The sequence below is a fragment of the Apteryx mantelli genome, chromosome 26 (assembly GCF_036417845.1).
Source record: "Apteryx mantelli isolate bAptMan1 chromosome 26, bAptMan1.hap1, whole genome shotgun sequence".
NCBI classification, from domain to species: Eukaryota; Metazoa; Chordata; class Aves; order Apterygiformes; family Apterygidae; genus Apteryx; species Apteryx mantelli.
In genome coordinates this window covers 1,582,428-1,598,855 of record NC_090003.1, presented here as the reverse complement: position 1 = coordinate 1,598,855, position 16,428 = coordinate 1,582,428, and the positions used below count along the sequence as shown (strand labels likewise).

At 49.2% G+C, this 16,428-nt stretch overlaps 1 protein-coding gene across 1 annotated transcript in view; it reads left to right on the top strand.

Moving 5' to 3' along the window:
* The window catches only part of PRDM16 (PR/SET domain 16), a 219,547-nt gene extending 210,930 nt beyond the window's left edge, over positions 1-8,617 (top strand). The window contains exons 14-18 of the mRNA XM_067311277.1: positions 252-421; positions 1,251-1,425; positions 4,232-4,462; positions 5,430-5,604; positions 8,483-8,617. Of these exons, the coding sequence (XP_067167378.1) occupies positions 252-421; positions 1,251-1,425; positions 4,232-4,462; positions 5,430-5,604; positions 8,483-8,617 (886 nt within the window). The remainder of the gene's footprint in view (positions 1-251; positions 422-1,250; positions 1,426-4,231; positions 4,463-5,429; positions 5,605-8,482) is intronic.
* The last annotated feature ends 7,811 nt before the right edge of the window (positions 8,618-16,428 follow it).

Genomic DNA, 16,428 nt, shown 5'->3' with positions numbered 1-16,428 from the left:
AATTATTTTATTTTGAATTCTCACTTGTTTGGACGGCTCACTTCTTAATTAATCCTTATCCTTTCTTCATGTTCCTTGAATAACAACAATATCAGATTTGTCTGGAATGATTAATGCCTCGTGCTTTCCAGGTCCTCAGTTGAGTAAAGATTTATAGACCAATGTTTTCTGGTTTTCTGGTAGTCAGATTTTTCTTTTTGTTTTTTTTTTCCCTCACATTGCACTCATTGGCATTTGCTTCTATTTTTCAGGTGTAAATACTGTGACAGGTCATTCAGCATTTCCTCCAACCTCCAGCGGCATGTTCGAAACATCCATAACAAGGAGAAGCCATTTAAATGTCACCTGTGTAACCGATGCTTCGGGCAGCAGACCAACCTGGACCGACACCTTAAGAAACACGAACACGAGAACGTTCCAGGTAGCGAAGAGCATTGCCGTGCGGTTCTGCTGGGGCGCTGGGGCAGAAGCCTTCATGGTTTAATCTCTCTGCTCACCCTGGGAAGCCTTTATGGAAAGTGCTGTTTCTTGACACTGAATATCGTTAGGTAGCAGAAAAACGACGTGCCGGCTCCTCCTGCAGCCAAAGATGCATTTGGCGCCAGTGCGGGGTTACACCACACACCCGCCCGCGCGCGCGCCTGCGCAATGCTCAGTTCTGCCAAGGCCTGCTCAGTTAGTGTTTCCGTGTGCCCTTTTCCAGTCCATAAAATAGTAAACATGATATTAACTTCGTGGGGACTTTATCCAGGGAGCAAAACCTCATGCGGTGAGGTCTTCAGGTACAGTGTTGGTGCATCCATATCAACCTCAAGCTCTACCAAGGGTTTTCAAGCTGAAATGTGTTTGTAGATACGTGTGAAGTTCAAGAAGCCAAATAGGTTTTGCCCTAAAACTGGATGAAGAAACTCCTGTGGTGAAGCCAACTAAGTGATCTTTCAGCCTAGAGAAAAAACTTTTGAAAAAGTTACAGGCAAACAGCTGTACAATGGAAAGTGATTCTTAAATTGTGTATACCATCCGTAAATGCTAAGTACCATCTATGTTTCTCTCTGTAGATCAAGTCTGGAAAACATGAGCTTCCTTTGGCAGCTTTGGTCCATGACATTTCTCTTAAATGTTGAATTCTTAATGTGTAGTAAGGGGATTATTGCATAATATTCCTCCTCTGTTTTTTTCTCTTCATAATAGCTTTGACAGTATCTGATCATTTCTCCTGTTTGTTCTCTTTTCTTGTTTCCCTCACTCAGTGAGCCAGCACTCTGGAGTCATTACAAACCACCTTGGGACCAGTGCCTCTTCCCCAAACTCGGAATCAGACAACCATGCACTTTTAGATGAAAAAGAGGATTCGTATTTCTCTGAAATAAGAAATTTTATTGCAAATAGTGAGATGAATCAAGCATCAACTTTAGCAGATAAAAGGTAGACAAAGTAAATAAAACTATCTGGTAACATGTATTGTTAACATGGTTAAAAGACTAGTCAGCCTTTGTCCTGTTGTACTTGATTCAAAACGCTCAAAAGAGAGAACTGTAACAATTTGGAGAATGCATTCAGCTTGAAGCTCCAGGCCTAGTGCTGAGGCTTCTCGGAAGAGACTTAAGTCCGGAGGGCGTGCGCTGGAGAGCTGAAACGCTGCTGCAGCATCAGTCTGCCCGAACAGCTGCTCGGGAGGAGGGTTCCTAACTGTTTCCGTTTCCAGTGTGGCATCTTGAGGCAAACAGGCGCCGATTTCAGTTTGCCTTCAGATATCTGTTTTGCAAGAAACTCAGTCCTATGCATAGCAAGTTGGGCAGGACATTTAGAAACAAAACCTGCCCATCAGCTGTTCCAGTGGAAATCACACTCATTGGGAAATCTGAGGATCCTGATAGAAATTCTTTTGCATTCTTTCCTATTTGCCACGTAAGCTCACTTAAGTCTTACAGCCTCCCGAGGTAAAGAACATTTGGAGAAACCTCTGTTAGCCTCCTGGTGCAAACATCTAGGATAGGTCAGAGGAGCGTTGTTTGCTGGAACTTCCTGTTTCTCTCCAGCCATGTGATGGTGCCTAGACAACTGCCTCAGCTGTAGATACCTGTGTGGTGCTCACCTTCCTGTACCGACATCAGTCACATAACGAACTTAAAGGGGGAGCCACTGAAGCTTGCAGGCATGGCTGTAACCAGTGGGAACAGCTGATGAAGCACATTTGAAGAGAAGAGAACTAGTAGTTGTGGTAATAAAAGGCAGGCAGGCAGATTGCTGCAGAGTTAGCTCCGTATGATAGTTTGGAGAAAACTTAATTTCTTTGCTGCATAGAAATGTCATTATCGAACCATTACCTCCCGCCGTAAAACCACTCGGCCTGCTCCATCAAAGCTCAGAGATTACTGATTAAGGAAACCAGAGGCACCAGCTTTTCTAATCTATTAGTTTGTTTCAAATCTGTCCCTACTACGAGGCAGAAGAGAGAACTGTGGCTCTCAGCAAATCAGGATGTATAATAACCTGGGCGTTTGCTTTGTAAATGCTTGTGAGCCTCTATGTGTTTCAGTGTTGAAACTCAGCTTGGAGGGAAACGGCTGAAGGGCCACAACTTTCCCCCGTGCTGGGAGTAGGTGCAGCTCCCCGAGCGGCCGTGTGGTTGCACCTGCCCGCGTCCAGGCTGCAGTCCTCGTCCGTCCGGTCCCTCTCTAGCGAATAGGCTCTCTCTGGCTCACTAGGCTGTTGAATTCCTTCCTATGTCTGGGAAAACTTCCCAAGGAGCTTCTCATCCTGTCCACTGTGCACAGGCCCAGGAGATTTCAGTGGCATTTATAAATGAGAAAGCTGGGCAGATGTTGGATGAGCCCGTAGTGCGCATGCTGGAAATCCTGCTTTGCCAGCCGCAGCCAGTGCCGGTGCTATCACAGCGATACCCTTCTGGAATTGCATGTGGAGAATGCAGGACTTTGCTTTACCCCGGGTGCTTGTAAAAGTGCTAAATTTAGGCAGAGTCTCCATTTCCTTTCCAGTTTCATAGTCTTCGTTTCATTTGCTGGATACGGAAGCAGAATTATCTCATACACTGACTTCTCACCAGAGTTTTTGTTTAGACTGTATGCTTGGAGCAAAACAAGGGGGATGGTGAGAACTAAGGATTTGCTGAAATTTCCCGGGGGAAATTAGGAATCTCTTGACATTGCACGACGTAGAGAAAAAAGTAGGCAAGGGGAGGAACTCTCAGAGCCTGGGGAAGTTGATCCAGAGGAAGAGTCAACTGTGGACCTCCACCTTAAAAAAACCTATCACAATTCTGTAAAACAAACATGCTGCTGAAGTACTTGGAGTAAGTGACAAGATCCAGGGCTTGGAAAACATCTGAATTTCCCCTTCATTTTTCAAACCTTATTTTGACGGAGTGATATTTTATCTGCCCACGAGCCCAGTGGGATATTCTGGGTTGTACGAATGTCATTTTATTCTAGGGCCAGTTGTAATTACATTCCTGCTGCTCTCTTGTTTTCACAAATAGCTATTTAATGCCAATACTAAGGCTTCAGTCTAAAATGCAAGTATGAGAAATCCACAGAATGATGCAGTCCACCTAAGGAAAAGTAAGCAGGCTGGGACACGGTGACATGTAAAACGGTGACGATGTTAAGCTTAGCTTATGCCACCTGGTGGCATCCTGCTGTCCTCAAAGTCCATACCGTTGGTGATCACCCTCTCCTTCTCTCCCCCTAATTCAAAGCCGCTAGCCTCCTGGAGACCGTTAGGTCGGACAGGTATGACTAGGAGAAGTGATGCGAGAGGGAACTGAGGCTGGCTGTTAGATTACACAGCGAGGAAGCTGCTGCTTTGTGCCTGCTTGCAGGGAGATTGTTGGAATGCAGTCGGACAGAGAGAAGGAAAAGCCCTTTGTCCCGCAGACGGTATATTTTAAGAGATGAAAATGCATTGCTTAAATCCGAACTAGACAAAATTCTAGCTTAAAAGGCATTTGGGCTGGTATGTACTTGACGTGCACGTTGGCCCTTAGGCACTGCAGAGGCTAATTTTTAACTGGCTAAAAAACATCCGTTTTCCTTCTTCTTGCTGTTTAAATGAGATGTATAGGTACATATATATGTGTCTGTATGCACGTATATATGCACGTGTATAAAATGAACTAAGCCTTGCATTACAGAGGAAATGCATGACTTCACTCATTGGGCATCTTCCCCCCCCCCCTTTTTTTTTCTTCCCCTTTGACCCAATATTTCAGGCCAGAAATCCAGGATATTGATGGCAATTCCCAGTGTCATGGATTAGCAAATGAGAAAACAGAAGATGTGGATGATGAAGATGAAGAACTGGAAGAGGAAGATGATGACAGCCTGACAGGAAAGTCACAGGATGAAACAGTATCACCCACCGCAGAGCCCCGAGGAGCGTTTGAGGATGAGGAGGATGAAGAGCCCACATCTCTCACCATGAGCTTTGACCACACCCGAAGGTGAGGTGGGCTGTTTCCTTTGAAAAGTCAAATGGGGGTCACACTTTTGACGGTGTCAGTGGTAGATTTTGAGTGCTATTGTTTTATTTTCCAACCCATGTATCATACTTCCCGTTTGATTTAAGCATTCACTTGAGAGATTCCATTTTCACCGTGGCGGGGGACACAAAAAGACTTGGACTGCACGAAAATCTGTGATAAGATGTATATCCAAGACTTGAAAAGTTTGTATCAGGAAAACAGTTAGTGCAAAATAGAAAACAGCTTTTTCAGAGTACCACCATTCAGTGGGTCATGTGTTTGTCTCCAAAACACAGGTCAGGGCAAAGGGAGGGGTGTGTGTATGCAATCCATTTGGTGCTGCTCTACCCATTTTAGTTGTAGTAAAATGTTGTTGTCTTCAAGTGAATTGGTAGAGCTCTGGGAAGAAAGTTTTGCCTGAAGTCATGCTTTGCCTAGAGACCTTTAAAATTAAAATTTGTTGCTCACAGTATAGGCTTAGCCTTCCTTTTTGGCTCTGTTTCCCCACTGGTGTTCATAACAAGCGTGCCATGACGCAAAGAAGTGTTATATTTCGTCTCAGTGCATCAGTGCTTTCATTGCAACTCAAAGAGAATATGGTATAGCAGCTTGCTTTAGATATTGGTCAAGTGGCAAACATTTCAAGGAGTGGACAGCATTTGGACATCTGCCCACAGAAGACCCAAGTGAATTATAACCACGCTGAACCGCCAACGTATATAGCACTAATGCTTGTATGTGCATAATCACGCCCTCCACTTTTTCTTTGCTCTTGCATTTTGTGTCGTTTTCTTGTTTGTCTGTGTATCGTTTCACGCATGTGGCTTGTGAGATCCCCATGGTATGTGCATGCAGGCACTGAGTTAGCAACACTCACATTGGCTAGATTGTAAACGGTGAGATGAGCTAACAACAGGTCAACCCCTTCCCCTGGTCATTGGTACAGGTGTATTGAGGAGGACGAAGCCGGCTTGTTAGATTTGGAGCAGATGCCGAATTTTGGGAAGGGGCTGGATCTTCGCAAAGCAGCCGAGGAAGCATTTGAAGTTAAAGATGTGTTTAATTCCACCTTAGACTCTGAGACAATAAAACAGACTCTGTACAGGCAGGCTAAAAACCAGGTAGGTATCTGACAGAACATTTTCTCTAGCTTGCTGCCAGCATGTACTATAGGATTAGCAAGCTGCTGGCCTCCTTCAGCTAAGGGTTTATTTTCCCCTTCCAGTGAGTTGGAGCTCTGACTGTCGTGAGTGAATCTTACGTGAACCATGCCTTGTTGCAACTGTACTGAAGGTCAGAAGAAATGGAGTGCACATGAGTTTTAGGTCACCAGTTCAATTTCTCACTAAGCCTGTGTTGTGAGAGCATGCCTATAGAGAGAGACAGTGGCATCTGTCTGTTTTTATCTGTCCGTATAAATGTTGTTACGATTATTATTTATTTATACTTTGGGCTAGATCTGCAATTGATATCTACCAGGAAACTCAAGATTTGGTCCACAGAAACAGCAAAAACATGTAATTGTGTTTGGCGATAAAAAGTGTAATAGACAATAGTATTTTCTGGACTTGCAGTCCAGCAGGTCTGGAGAACTTCCTCATTTATCTCCCTGGTTTCTAAAAGCAATCCGTAAAATGAAATTCTGCCTTGTCAGCTAGACCAGTTCAGACCTACCAAGAAACCTCAAAAAGACATCTCAGCATCTCCTGGAGTTTTGAGAAAAATCTGGAGGTGTGGGCTAGACCTGTTTGTGCTTTGTGCTTTTTCATTAAGCAGAAATATTCAGTCTTCAGTTTTACGAAGTTCGTGTCCTGGTCCATATGAAAGCACTCTCAGAAAGGAACTGTTAAAGGAAGTTGCATCACTGGACTGGTTAAGAGAGATTATACTGAAACCTTCCAACTTTAACTTCAAGCCTCTAACAAAGGTGCTCTGAATTACTGTCCAGCTATCATCGCTGGCTGCGTAGAGAGCTTGGGCTTCTGCTTTCAGGGTACCACTTTGTACCTAACTTAACTACCTGAAGTGGCCTAAAGCAGATGGTGTGAATAGTACCATTCTGACAAGTGTCAAGGAAAGCATTCCAACAAAATCTGACAGCATTTCCCCATTGATTGCCCCTGCTGCTGTGTTTAGGAAGAAGTAGGCAGCTCGGATGTTAGCAGAGGTTTGACTATATTTAATATTGGGGATGAGCAGAGCTATTGCCTTGGAGTCCCTTTGTAGCCTTCAAGCAGCAGAATTGGTTGTGAAATCTATTTTAAATGTCCAGCAACACAGTAGCTTAATGCAGTTGACAAGCAGAACGTGGTTTTTGGTGAAAGATAGCCAGAACTGGGAAATTCTTGTCCTACTTCATAGTAGGTGCTAGTACTGAAGCCGGGGAAGGGACTGCTTGAAGGTAGGACAAGACTTCTTTCCTGGTGAAACTAATTTAAACACAAGCCACTTGCCTGACGCTTATATGTGTCCTGTTACTAATACGCCAACTGTACTAACTATTTAGGAACAGCTTGCTCTTTTAAAATTTGTGCTACCCTGTTAGTTCTAGCCTGTCCTTACTTTTTTTCAGGGGAAGGGGGTTATTTTATTTATACTTATATATTTTTAGAACCAATAGACTGGTTCCAGTTAAATGATAATAAGTAACTGGAATAATTTGAACAATCTCTTATTCAGGGAATAATAAAACAGCATTTAGGCGAACAGCACAGCATTCCTTTGTGGCTTTCTCTTAAGCAATTTGAGACGCCTGCATGTCCGTAAGCTGTATTCTTTCAGCACACACCTACAATAGACGAATGTGTTGACTTGACAAGTAGATCTGATTCAGCTTTTAAGAGGAGAGGCTGAAGTTGGATGACTGGTTGGTATTGCCATCGTTACAGTTGCATTACTAAGGGTCCTCCTGTGCTGAGCATGGTATTGACGAACACGAAAAAAAATCTGTGCCCCAGCGAATGTATAGGCTTTGTCTTTTGCCCTGCAAAAGATTACGTGTGAGTGGGTGCAACCTCAGTGCGAAGGAGAGGGTGACACAGCCACAATGTAATCGCAAAATGTGAGCAGACATTGCACCAGCTAGTGCTCGCCAGGGAGGGTGGGGACTACGTCCTCATCTGGCGGCGATCACAGGCTGCAGTTTCATTGGCTTTTGCCTCCAGTACGTGAAGTTATCACCTGCTTGCCCTGAAAGGATGCAAAGGGTGTATAAGATAAGCAGTCTTGGAAGAGGGAGGGCATCTAGGTTGCAAAGAAGCAAGCAAATTATCCTGGAGAAAACGAAAATCTCAATGCATTTTTTCAGCAGACATTGTTAACTGTTTCACTACAGCAATAAAAGTATCCCAGCAAGAACGTATGAACGCACTGGCAACACCAGTGAGCGTTTCATGCCTATATTCTTAAATATCCACGTGCAGGTTTCTACAGGTACCTGTGGGCTCATGCCAAGCAGTGGGTCAGGACTGTGAGCCTGCTGCCAGCAGCTGCCCTTTGGGTTCCAGGTAGTTTGGATATTGCTACACCAGTTTCGTGGCACGTGACCGGGCCCTGCTCTCAGTTAGCCATTTGCTTATCTCTAAGTGTATTATAAAAAAAAACCAACAAAAACCGCAGCATATGGCATTCTGCATGTAGCCGCTTTCTCCTGCGAGCAGAGAGTCTGGAGTCCGGTGCCCGGGCTCGCTGCACGGTGCAGGGCCGGCCTGGAGCGGGCCGGTCCTGCGAAAGGCGATGGGAATTAGGGCCTTGCCCAGCTAGCCCGACAGCCGCCTCTGAACTCTGCGGCGCGTGTTGAGAAGCGCGAGCGATAGGCGGCGTCCTAGCACGTGGACGTAAATTTAGGCCTGCTGGCGAAGTTCTTAGCCCAGGCCAAAGGATGCTGGCTGTCTCACATTTCCTGTGTGGTTAAACGGTGTTGTGCTTGGCGCAGTTTGTTAAAGACTGTCCTGTGTGTGTACTCACACATGTCCCCTGCATTACTCTTTCTTCCTCCAGGCTTATGCAATGATGCTGTCCCTGTCTGAGAACGCTCCCCTCCACACGTCCTCCCAGAGCTCTCTGGGTGCTTGGTTGGACATGGCAGGAGCAGCTTCAGAGTCGGGGACCTTTAACCCCATCAACCACCTCTGAGAGGTCACCAAGGCACTGGCCAGAGTCCAAGCGAGGAGGCGGTGGTGCTGCAATTGTCCTAGCAAAAATCCTAGCAAGCAGAAGATGGATGAGAGGGCCTCAGGGAGTCGTCTGGGCTTTTGGCTGGGAAAGAAACCCGTCGCATCTGACCTACAGCTCCTGAATTCTTATCTATCCGCAGTTCTCATTTCTAATTTATCAGAATGAACCTCTCTAAAACTGGATAACCCTGATGCAGCCCTAGGATTTCACAATCTCTAAGAGTAGCATAAACAAGACATGAATTGCAACGGTGCAATCAAATATTGGCCCCTTAACATTACAAGACAGTATCACCGAGCCAGTAGAGCTTGCCTGTAAATGAAAGCTTGAAACCATTTGGTACCCTACCCTTTCAATTCAGCTGAATAATGAAATAATAAGGAAAAAACCAGAGCTGGGTGTGACCTATCCCTGGTGCAATTCTGTCACAGTCGCTGGAGTTACACCAAGGAAGGGTAAATGCAACCCATTCAACTGACCTCTAAAAGCGTTTGAAATTCTGTGCTCCCGCAGAAATACCATCCTATCCTTTGTTCCCGGCAAAACATACCGCACAGCGCAAAGCCTCTTCCCTGGGAGGCCACACTGCATGCGGTCGTGACACACTGTGTGCAGTGTCCCAGCTGAGAAATCTCCAGCCTGGAGCATTGCTGAGGTTGGAGGTTTTGAAGTATCGTGCGAGTGTGTGGTTCGTGGTCCTGGGCTGTGACCTGAATGCCCTTCTGTCTGTGCCTGCGCCGCGGGGTCGAGAGCGCTTTCCGTCTCTGTTAACGCCTGTTAGCTCAGAGCGTCCCGAGAGCTGCAGAAGAAGCCAAGCTCAGAGCATCTGCTGGTGAGTGGGGCGGTAGCGCTCTGCCCCGCTCTGGCCTGAATGCCCCAGGACTAAGCTGCTGAAAATGCTTGGACTTTTCCCAGGCAGAAGCTCCCACGGGTAAACCCGGACCTGAAAAGGTGTAGCCGTGTGTAAGAAAGCATGTACAGCAGGCAGATCCGGCCTTAAGGGCAGTTTAGACGCATCTTCTGCGTTATCTCCCAGGGTTGTTTTAGAGTGACAGCCTTTCAGTGTTGGTAGGATCCGGGGACCGGCAGAAGCTTCCGACTCCAGCAGTTGTTTGGGTTAGCCGAGTGGCTGTTTATGCATAGCACACTGTCATAATTTGACCCATAATTTAAATAGAAAGATTCAAATCTCCTTGCTCAGCAACCGGAGAGGTGCAAGGCCTCTGGTCAGACACATAGCTAAGAACAGTACTGGCTCTCTAAGTTGCTTCAAAGTCTCGTCTTTTTTTACTGATGTAAAGCAGTCTCCAGAAATACTGTGATATTTGTGCTATTCTGCCTTGTAATAACAATCCAGTGTTGTAGCAGTGATTTTACAGGTAAAGCTGAATTGCAGAGTAGTCCGGAAAGGCAGGAGATCTATTGCAAAGAATAACATTGGCTACACAGATAAAGTTTATGATATGCGTCCTGAGAGTTTTCTAGCTACAGCATCATAAAAATTAAAAGAAGCCAAGGACTGGAGCACTGCCACCCCTGACACTGAGCGAAGACAGGTATGTCCGCGTCTTGCCCAAGGGGGTTCTGCCTCAGCCACTTGCTAGGAGGCCGGAGGGGCTCCGACAGCCTGGCTGTGTAAAGATCTCGGTCAAGGCTGGCGAAGTCCAGAGGAGCTTTCCATACTGATTTCAGCATCCTTAGGGCTCTGTGTGCTTCTAATAAGTCCTGTAGCTGGTGGTAACTGCTTGCAGAACCGGGTTAATGGCTGATTTGAGAGCAGCTGCGCGCAGTGCTCAGTATAGAAGCCCGTAAATGCTGGAGATGCGCAGCCCCTCTGCCTACTTCCTAAGAAAAGGAACAGCAGCAGCAGCTGCTGCGCTAGCCCAGGACGGAGGAACCAAGCACGGAGCCGAATTCCAGCGTGCTGAAACGAAGGAAGCAGCTACTCGGATCACGTGGCGGTTCTGTTGGGAACGGGAGCCTGTGTGATTCACCCTGTGCAGCCAAGAGCAGCCGGGAGCCTCAGGTGGTCCAGGAAGGAGGGCGTTTAGGGTGTCTTTGGTGTACCAGGAACAAAGGGTAGATTGGCAGCATCAATTTATTCTCCAGGAAAAAATGCCCTTCCTATTCGGTTTTCCACATCACCCTGTGAAAGTGCCCAAGGCTCGGAATCCAGCAGTCAGTGAAACCCAAACTGTTCCATGTATTTGCACAAAGCTCCTGGGTAAATAGAGCCCGAGAGCTGACGGTGTCAGAAGAAAGCAGGCTCGGAGAAGGAGCCGCGCCATTCCTGCCCCAGCACACCTGCCTCCGCCGCCGCCGCTGCAGCACAGCCCTGCCCAGGCGCTCGGCCTTTAAATTATTCCCCCAGGGGCCAACTGAAAATAATAAAAGAATTGTTTCTTTTCCTGATGGAATTTATTTTAATCTGTATATAACTTGTAATTTTTTGCTAATGCCTTTCTTATTTTATTTCTTCCTTAACAGTATTTTTTGCATTAGATACCCCGATTGTGAAGAAATGATGTTAATATAAGTATGTAGTGAAGGACCAAAATTGTGTAATTAAGGTTGTATGTTGTATGATTGATAAGCAGGGAGTAGGAAGAGCCTGTTAATGACGTGCCAAACGACGCCGAATCATCCTGCTATTCTCGCCGCCGACTTTCCAGACAATCATGGGTTTTGTCACACGTGCGTTTAAAGGACCGTTGCCGCTAGACTAAGGAGCCTGCTTCTTTCCCGCGTTGGCTGGAAAGAGAAGAGGTCTCGAGCAGAAGGGAGCCGGAGCCTCCCCCGGCCGCCCTCGCGCAGGACGGCGGCAGCGCGCGAGGACGACGCCACGGAGCCCCGCGACTCTCCAGGCCGCGGCCGGGCGCAGGGAGCCGAGCGGAGGCGCCGGGGCTCGGCAGCGGCTCGCGGGCTCCGGGGCGAGCGGCGTCTCCCGCGGCCTGCGCACGGGAACGCGCCGGCCCTGGGGAGGGAGAGCGTCCCGGCCCCGGCTCCGAGCCCTCCGCTCCTCTAGCCGCTCGGAGGGAACCGGGAGCTCCAGTAACTTCCCGGCGTGGGACTGCGACGCTCCGTCCCTCGTGGGCGCGGGAGCTGGGGGCGATCGCCGGGCCGGCAGGCTCTGACCCGGCTTCGTCCGCGACGGAGGTGGCCCCGTCCCGCCGCCCAGCGCGGGGGCGAGGGGCCGGGGCGCAGCCCTCCCCGCGGCCGAAGCTCGCGGCACGCCGGCAGTCCCGCGCGGTTCTGGCCTTCCCTCGGGTCGCAGCGCTGCTCCCGGGAGCCGTGTTTCTCCGGAGGAGCGGCGTGCCAGCGGCTCCGGGCGCCACGACGGGGTGGCAAATCCAGCCGGGGAGCAAGGACATGGAATAGTGGGTTTAAAATCATAAAGTTATTTTCTTCCTTTTTCTCTTTCCTAATACGCTTTATTTTCTTCCTGATTCCTCTAGCTAGTGTCTGTGTTTGTTTTAGGATCCCGACTCCTCTAATTTAGCACTGATTACAAGTTTTAATTTTTCCGCAGTTAAGATAAATAAACAGAAGGCCTCACTGAATTTCTATTTATCTTGTAGCTCTCATTCAATTGCACTTGAAATGTATTGCAACTCATAGCAGATGTTTAGGTCTCGTTTTGCTTTTTTAGACAAAAACAATCACTTGTTTTGAAGGCTGTTTCCTGAGACGTGCAGTGTTGGGAACAAGTAGAGGCTAGAAGGAGTCTGGCATCCGAACGAGCAGCCTTGAGCGCGGGCGCAGGAGCGGCCTGGTGCTCGGCTCCAGCCGGACGCGGAGCTGCGGCGCGCGGGACGTCCGGCGCCACGAGCGCTTCACTGCGGAGCCCGTGCTGGCGGTGCGGTGCGGTGCGGTGCGTCACGGCGGGCGGTTGCAGGGCTTTGAGCGTGGCCTGGTGTCTGCTTGAAAGCAAGGGCGCCGTCCGGGGGCGAGTTAAAGCAAGGATATTTGCCTATGGCCTGTTTACTAAATGCATTTTCACATCTCCGCCGTTTGCCACAGGAGCAAGGGGGGAGCGCGGGGGGCTGCGTCGTTTTCGTGTCCCCAGGACACAAAAAGGAGGGAGGTTGTCAGCAGCTGGAGCTGCCGAAGAGCCTCTGGCTGCGCGGCCGGTTCGGGGCGGCCGCGGGAAAGGTGCACCAGGAAGGGCCCTTGCTGCTCCTCAAGCTGCTCTGACCGCCCGTCTTTCCGTATGAGCTGATTGCAATAGGGAAAACGAGGCCGACGTGCGCGCTTTGCTGCGCGTAGCGTCGTGGGCCGCAGCAGGCGCGGGGCTGCGGCGCGGGAACCGCCCGTGCCGGGGCGCCCCGGGAGGAGAGCTGGGTCTCCCGCTGGTGCGCCCGGCACGGCCGGGTGGAAAGCGCCCGATTTGCTGCTTGTCGGACGTGGACGTGGACGTGGACGTGTCCGCTGGGCAACGGAGCGCTCCGGCTGCGCGCTTCAAACGCTGCGCGTCCCAGCGGGGTCCCGCACCCCGCGGGCTGCAGGGCACGGCACCGGCTGCGCGGGGCCCCGCGGGCGCGGAGCCCGGCGGCTAAAGCAAAGCGCGCGGGGTTAAGCGGCAACACGGGCGCCGAGTTCGCTAGACTGCAGTCCAGGACAAAGCGCAAAGCTTGATTTCTGCCCTGCTAAAAACAAACTAGCGGGATCTCGCGATTTCTCCCTAATCAGCACTTAGACTCTCAACAGAGGTTCTTGGAAGCTGCTTCTCTCTCACTTCCTGCGAAGCGTCTCTGAAAGCACTTGCACAATGACGTTAACGTGTTTAGACTCTAAGCATCAAAGCACTGGACTGTGAGCCCCCCTCCCCTCAGCCAGTTCCGATCTACTGACTTACATTCAATTTTACGTGCTGTATTTTGTGTGTGTGTGTGTGGTGGGGGACGGGGGGAGCAGCGTGGTGTAGGAAGCTGCCCGTCGCTGCCCGTTCCGAGCCGGCGGGGAGCGAAGCGGCGTGCTCGGATCAGCGCTGGTAACATAAGGGCAAAACCCTCTGCTCCGGACGACGGTCGGTAGTGTTCTCATAAAGCCATGAAACTGTTTCTCTGTCGTGTTGAGTGATACTGTGATTAAAATGTTATTGAATGATTCCAAGGTTATTTTTCTCTTTCTTCTGTCATTGATTCTTATTACCACTTTTGGAAGAAGAATGAAAAAGAAAGAAAAAAAAAAAAGGCAGCTTTGATTTCCAAATGTGCAATTCACATGTGAACAAAGTAATTCTGAAGATAATTCTCAATGTATTTTACATTCTCGTTGCTCTCTTCAAAGCAAGAGATGTTTTGCCCTGATGTCATTTCCAGCCTGCAGAAGATGTAATTTAAAACATATATATATTGTGCTTGCAAGAATCATAAATCTGTGCATCCTATGTCATTCCTTTTCCCATTGTTACAATACAGATTTGATTTAGTTTTTTTTCTTTAGAACTGTATAGTGTTTTTTTAAATCAATTGTAAATGTCTGGTTTTCATATAATGTTTAAAAAACATTGAGAAAGAGGATGGTGCTTGTTCCATATCATTCTTGATTGTATATTGCTTCTGTTATGTTTATAAGTAAACTGTGCATGACTTGTGTTTAGCAGTCATTATTGTGTCTGTTTGTGAAATTTTTATTAAAAAGAAAAAAATTCCGTAGATGCACTTATTGTATATGTGATTAGATTTTGCGTCCAAGGCTAGAAGCCTTGAACTGCCAAGGAAGGAAAAAAAAAAAAGAAAAAAGTGATGGCAGTTATTAATTAATATGAAATCGCTTTGTTGGGAGCATAATGAAATAAAAGATATGAAGTGTAGAAAATAATTAAAAAAGCGATTTTACAAATTTCATTTTGATGCTTGTGATAAAAGACAAATGTACTTGTGTAGAGAAATTCCTTTAAAATAATGAATAGAAAAAGCTGATTTTGAGGTTAATGCTGTAGAATAGGAATGTATACCAAATGTAATCTTTCCAATGCTACAATGAATTTATACATGAGATTGATATGCAATAAACCTGTGTGCTTTTATAAGCAATGGTCCCGTGAGCTTTCTTGGGGAAGAGCGGTGGAGGGGCAGCGTAAGGCACCGCGGCGGGGCGCGAGGCGCTGGGCTTGCGTCTCCCGCTTTGCTGCCAGGCAAGCCGCGCTGGAGCAACGCGTAGCGCGGGCAGGCAGCCTCGGCCTTGCAAGGGAAGGCGGCGCGAGCAGCAGCCCTAGGGGGCCGGTCTGGGGGTGCCCGATAGGAAGCGAGGCTGCGGCTGAACCTTGGATCTCCGAATTCTTGTAGCCTGAAAAAGTAACGTCCTTTGCTCCTCTTCTTCCCAAGCAGCCTGGGCAAGCGCAGGAGGCGCCAGCCCCCCCGGCCCCGGCGCTTCTGGAGCTTGGGGGAAGGACCGAGGGGGGCAGCTGCGCCCGCTGCCGCTGCCGGGCTCTGGGAACGGCGGCGCCCGGAGCACGGCCGAGCCCCGGGCGGGCGTCCCTCTCCCTGGGAAGGCCACGCAGCCCAAGAGCTGGGACGCTCGGGGCTGGAGGAGCGGCTCAGGACAAAGAGGCAGTGAGCTGTTTGAAAATGTCAAGAATATTTCCTTTCACAACTATGAGCTGAGAGTTAGTGAACTATCTAGTGACAGCGGTCAGATGTTTCAGCGGGGGCACCGGGAGCAAAAATGACTTGAAAGCAGGGTCTTTGAACTAACAACGCGCATTACAAAACTGATGAATGGTCTGTGCTTCAAAAAGTCATTCATCGCGCTCAAATGATGGTATCCTGCATACAGCATAATGGCGCTTCCCTGGCGTTTGCCGCGCAAGGGGCTCGGGCCGCGCTGAACTCTCGAGCAGAAACCCTCCGCATCTCCGTGACGGCTGGCAACCTTTCTCCTTATTAGCCCTGGAGGGAAAGAAAAAAATCCATTGGGTAAGAAAGCTCCGATAATGGAGCGATTGTCAGGCAGGCCTCGGAGAAGAGAACGGAGTCTTTTAAGAGAACGTTGCTGACAAGTGGACTTTGTCATCCAGAAAGCACTTGAGATTCACCATAAACCAGTGAGAAAAAGGCCCCATTTTTTAGGGGGGAAAAAATCTGCCGGGGCAGGGAGGGGGGAGGACGCAGCAAGGAAGGTCAGGGAAGGCTCTGTTCCCGCTGCAGACACAGAGCACTGTTGAGCCTGGCCGTACCGGGCAGCTCTGCCAACAGCCTGACCCCGGCATCCCCTCTCCTCCCCTTGTAACTGCAAAACACCTCCCAGGAGAGAACGGCCGGTACCGGGGCGTTTGAGCCTGGTGCTTCACGCGTGTAGAGGGGCGGCCCGTGGCCGCTCGCAGCCGCTAACGCAGGCCTTGCAGGCGCCTTTAGCAGGAAACATCCCGGCCCCTCTTGGCGTAGCGGCGCCTCTGGCAAACCCCGGCCCCGAGGACGCGTGGAGCGGCGGTAGTTTGTCACCCTTTAACGGGACAAGGGAGCATCTGACGAGGTCAGATGACCCTCAGGCTTCACCGACCCTGGCAGGCGGCTTTCAGCGGGGGGCTGCGCCGCGGCGGCGTGAGAAGTACTGTGGGAGCGACTTTTTGAGGCAATGTCAAGAAGCAGCAAAGTTTATTTCTTTTAATTAACTCGTTTTTAATTCCTGCTGATTAGAGACGGAGCGAGGGGCGGCGCGGAGGAGGCGGCCTGTGCCCGGAGCCGGAGCCGGAGCCGGAGCCGGCGCCTCCTCCTCCTCCTCCGAGGCGCGGGCGGCCCCGCTCCCGGCCCCAGGGGCCCGTCCCG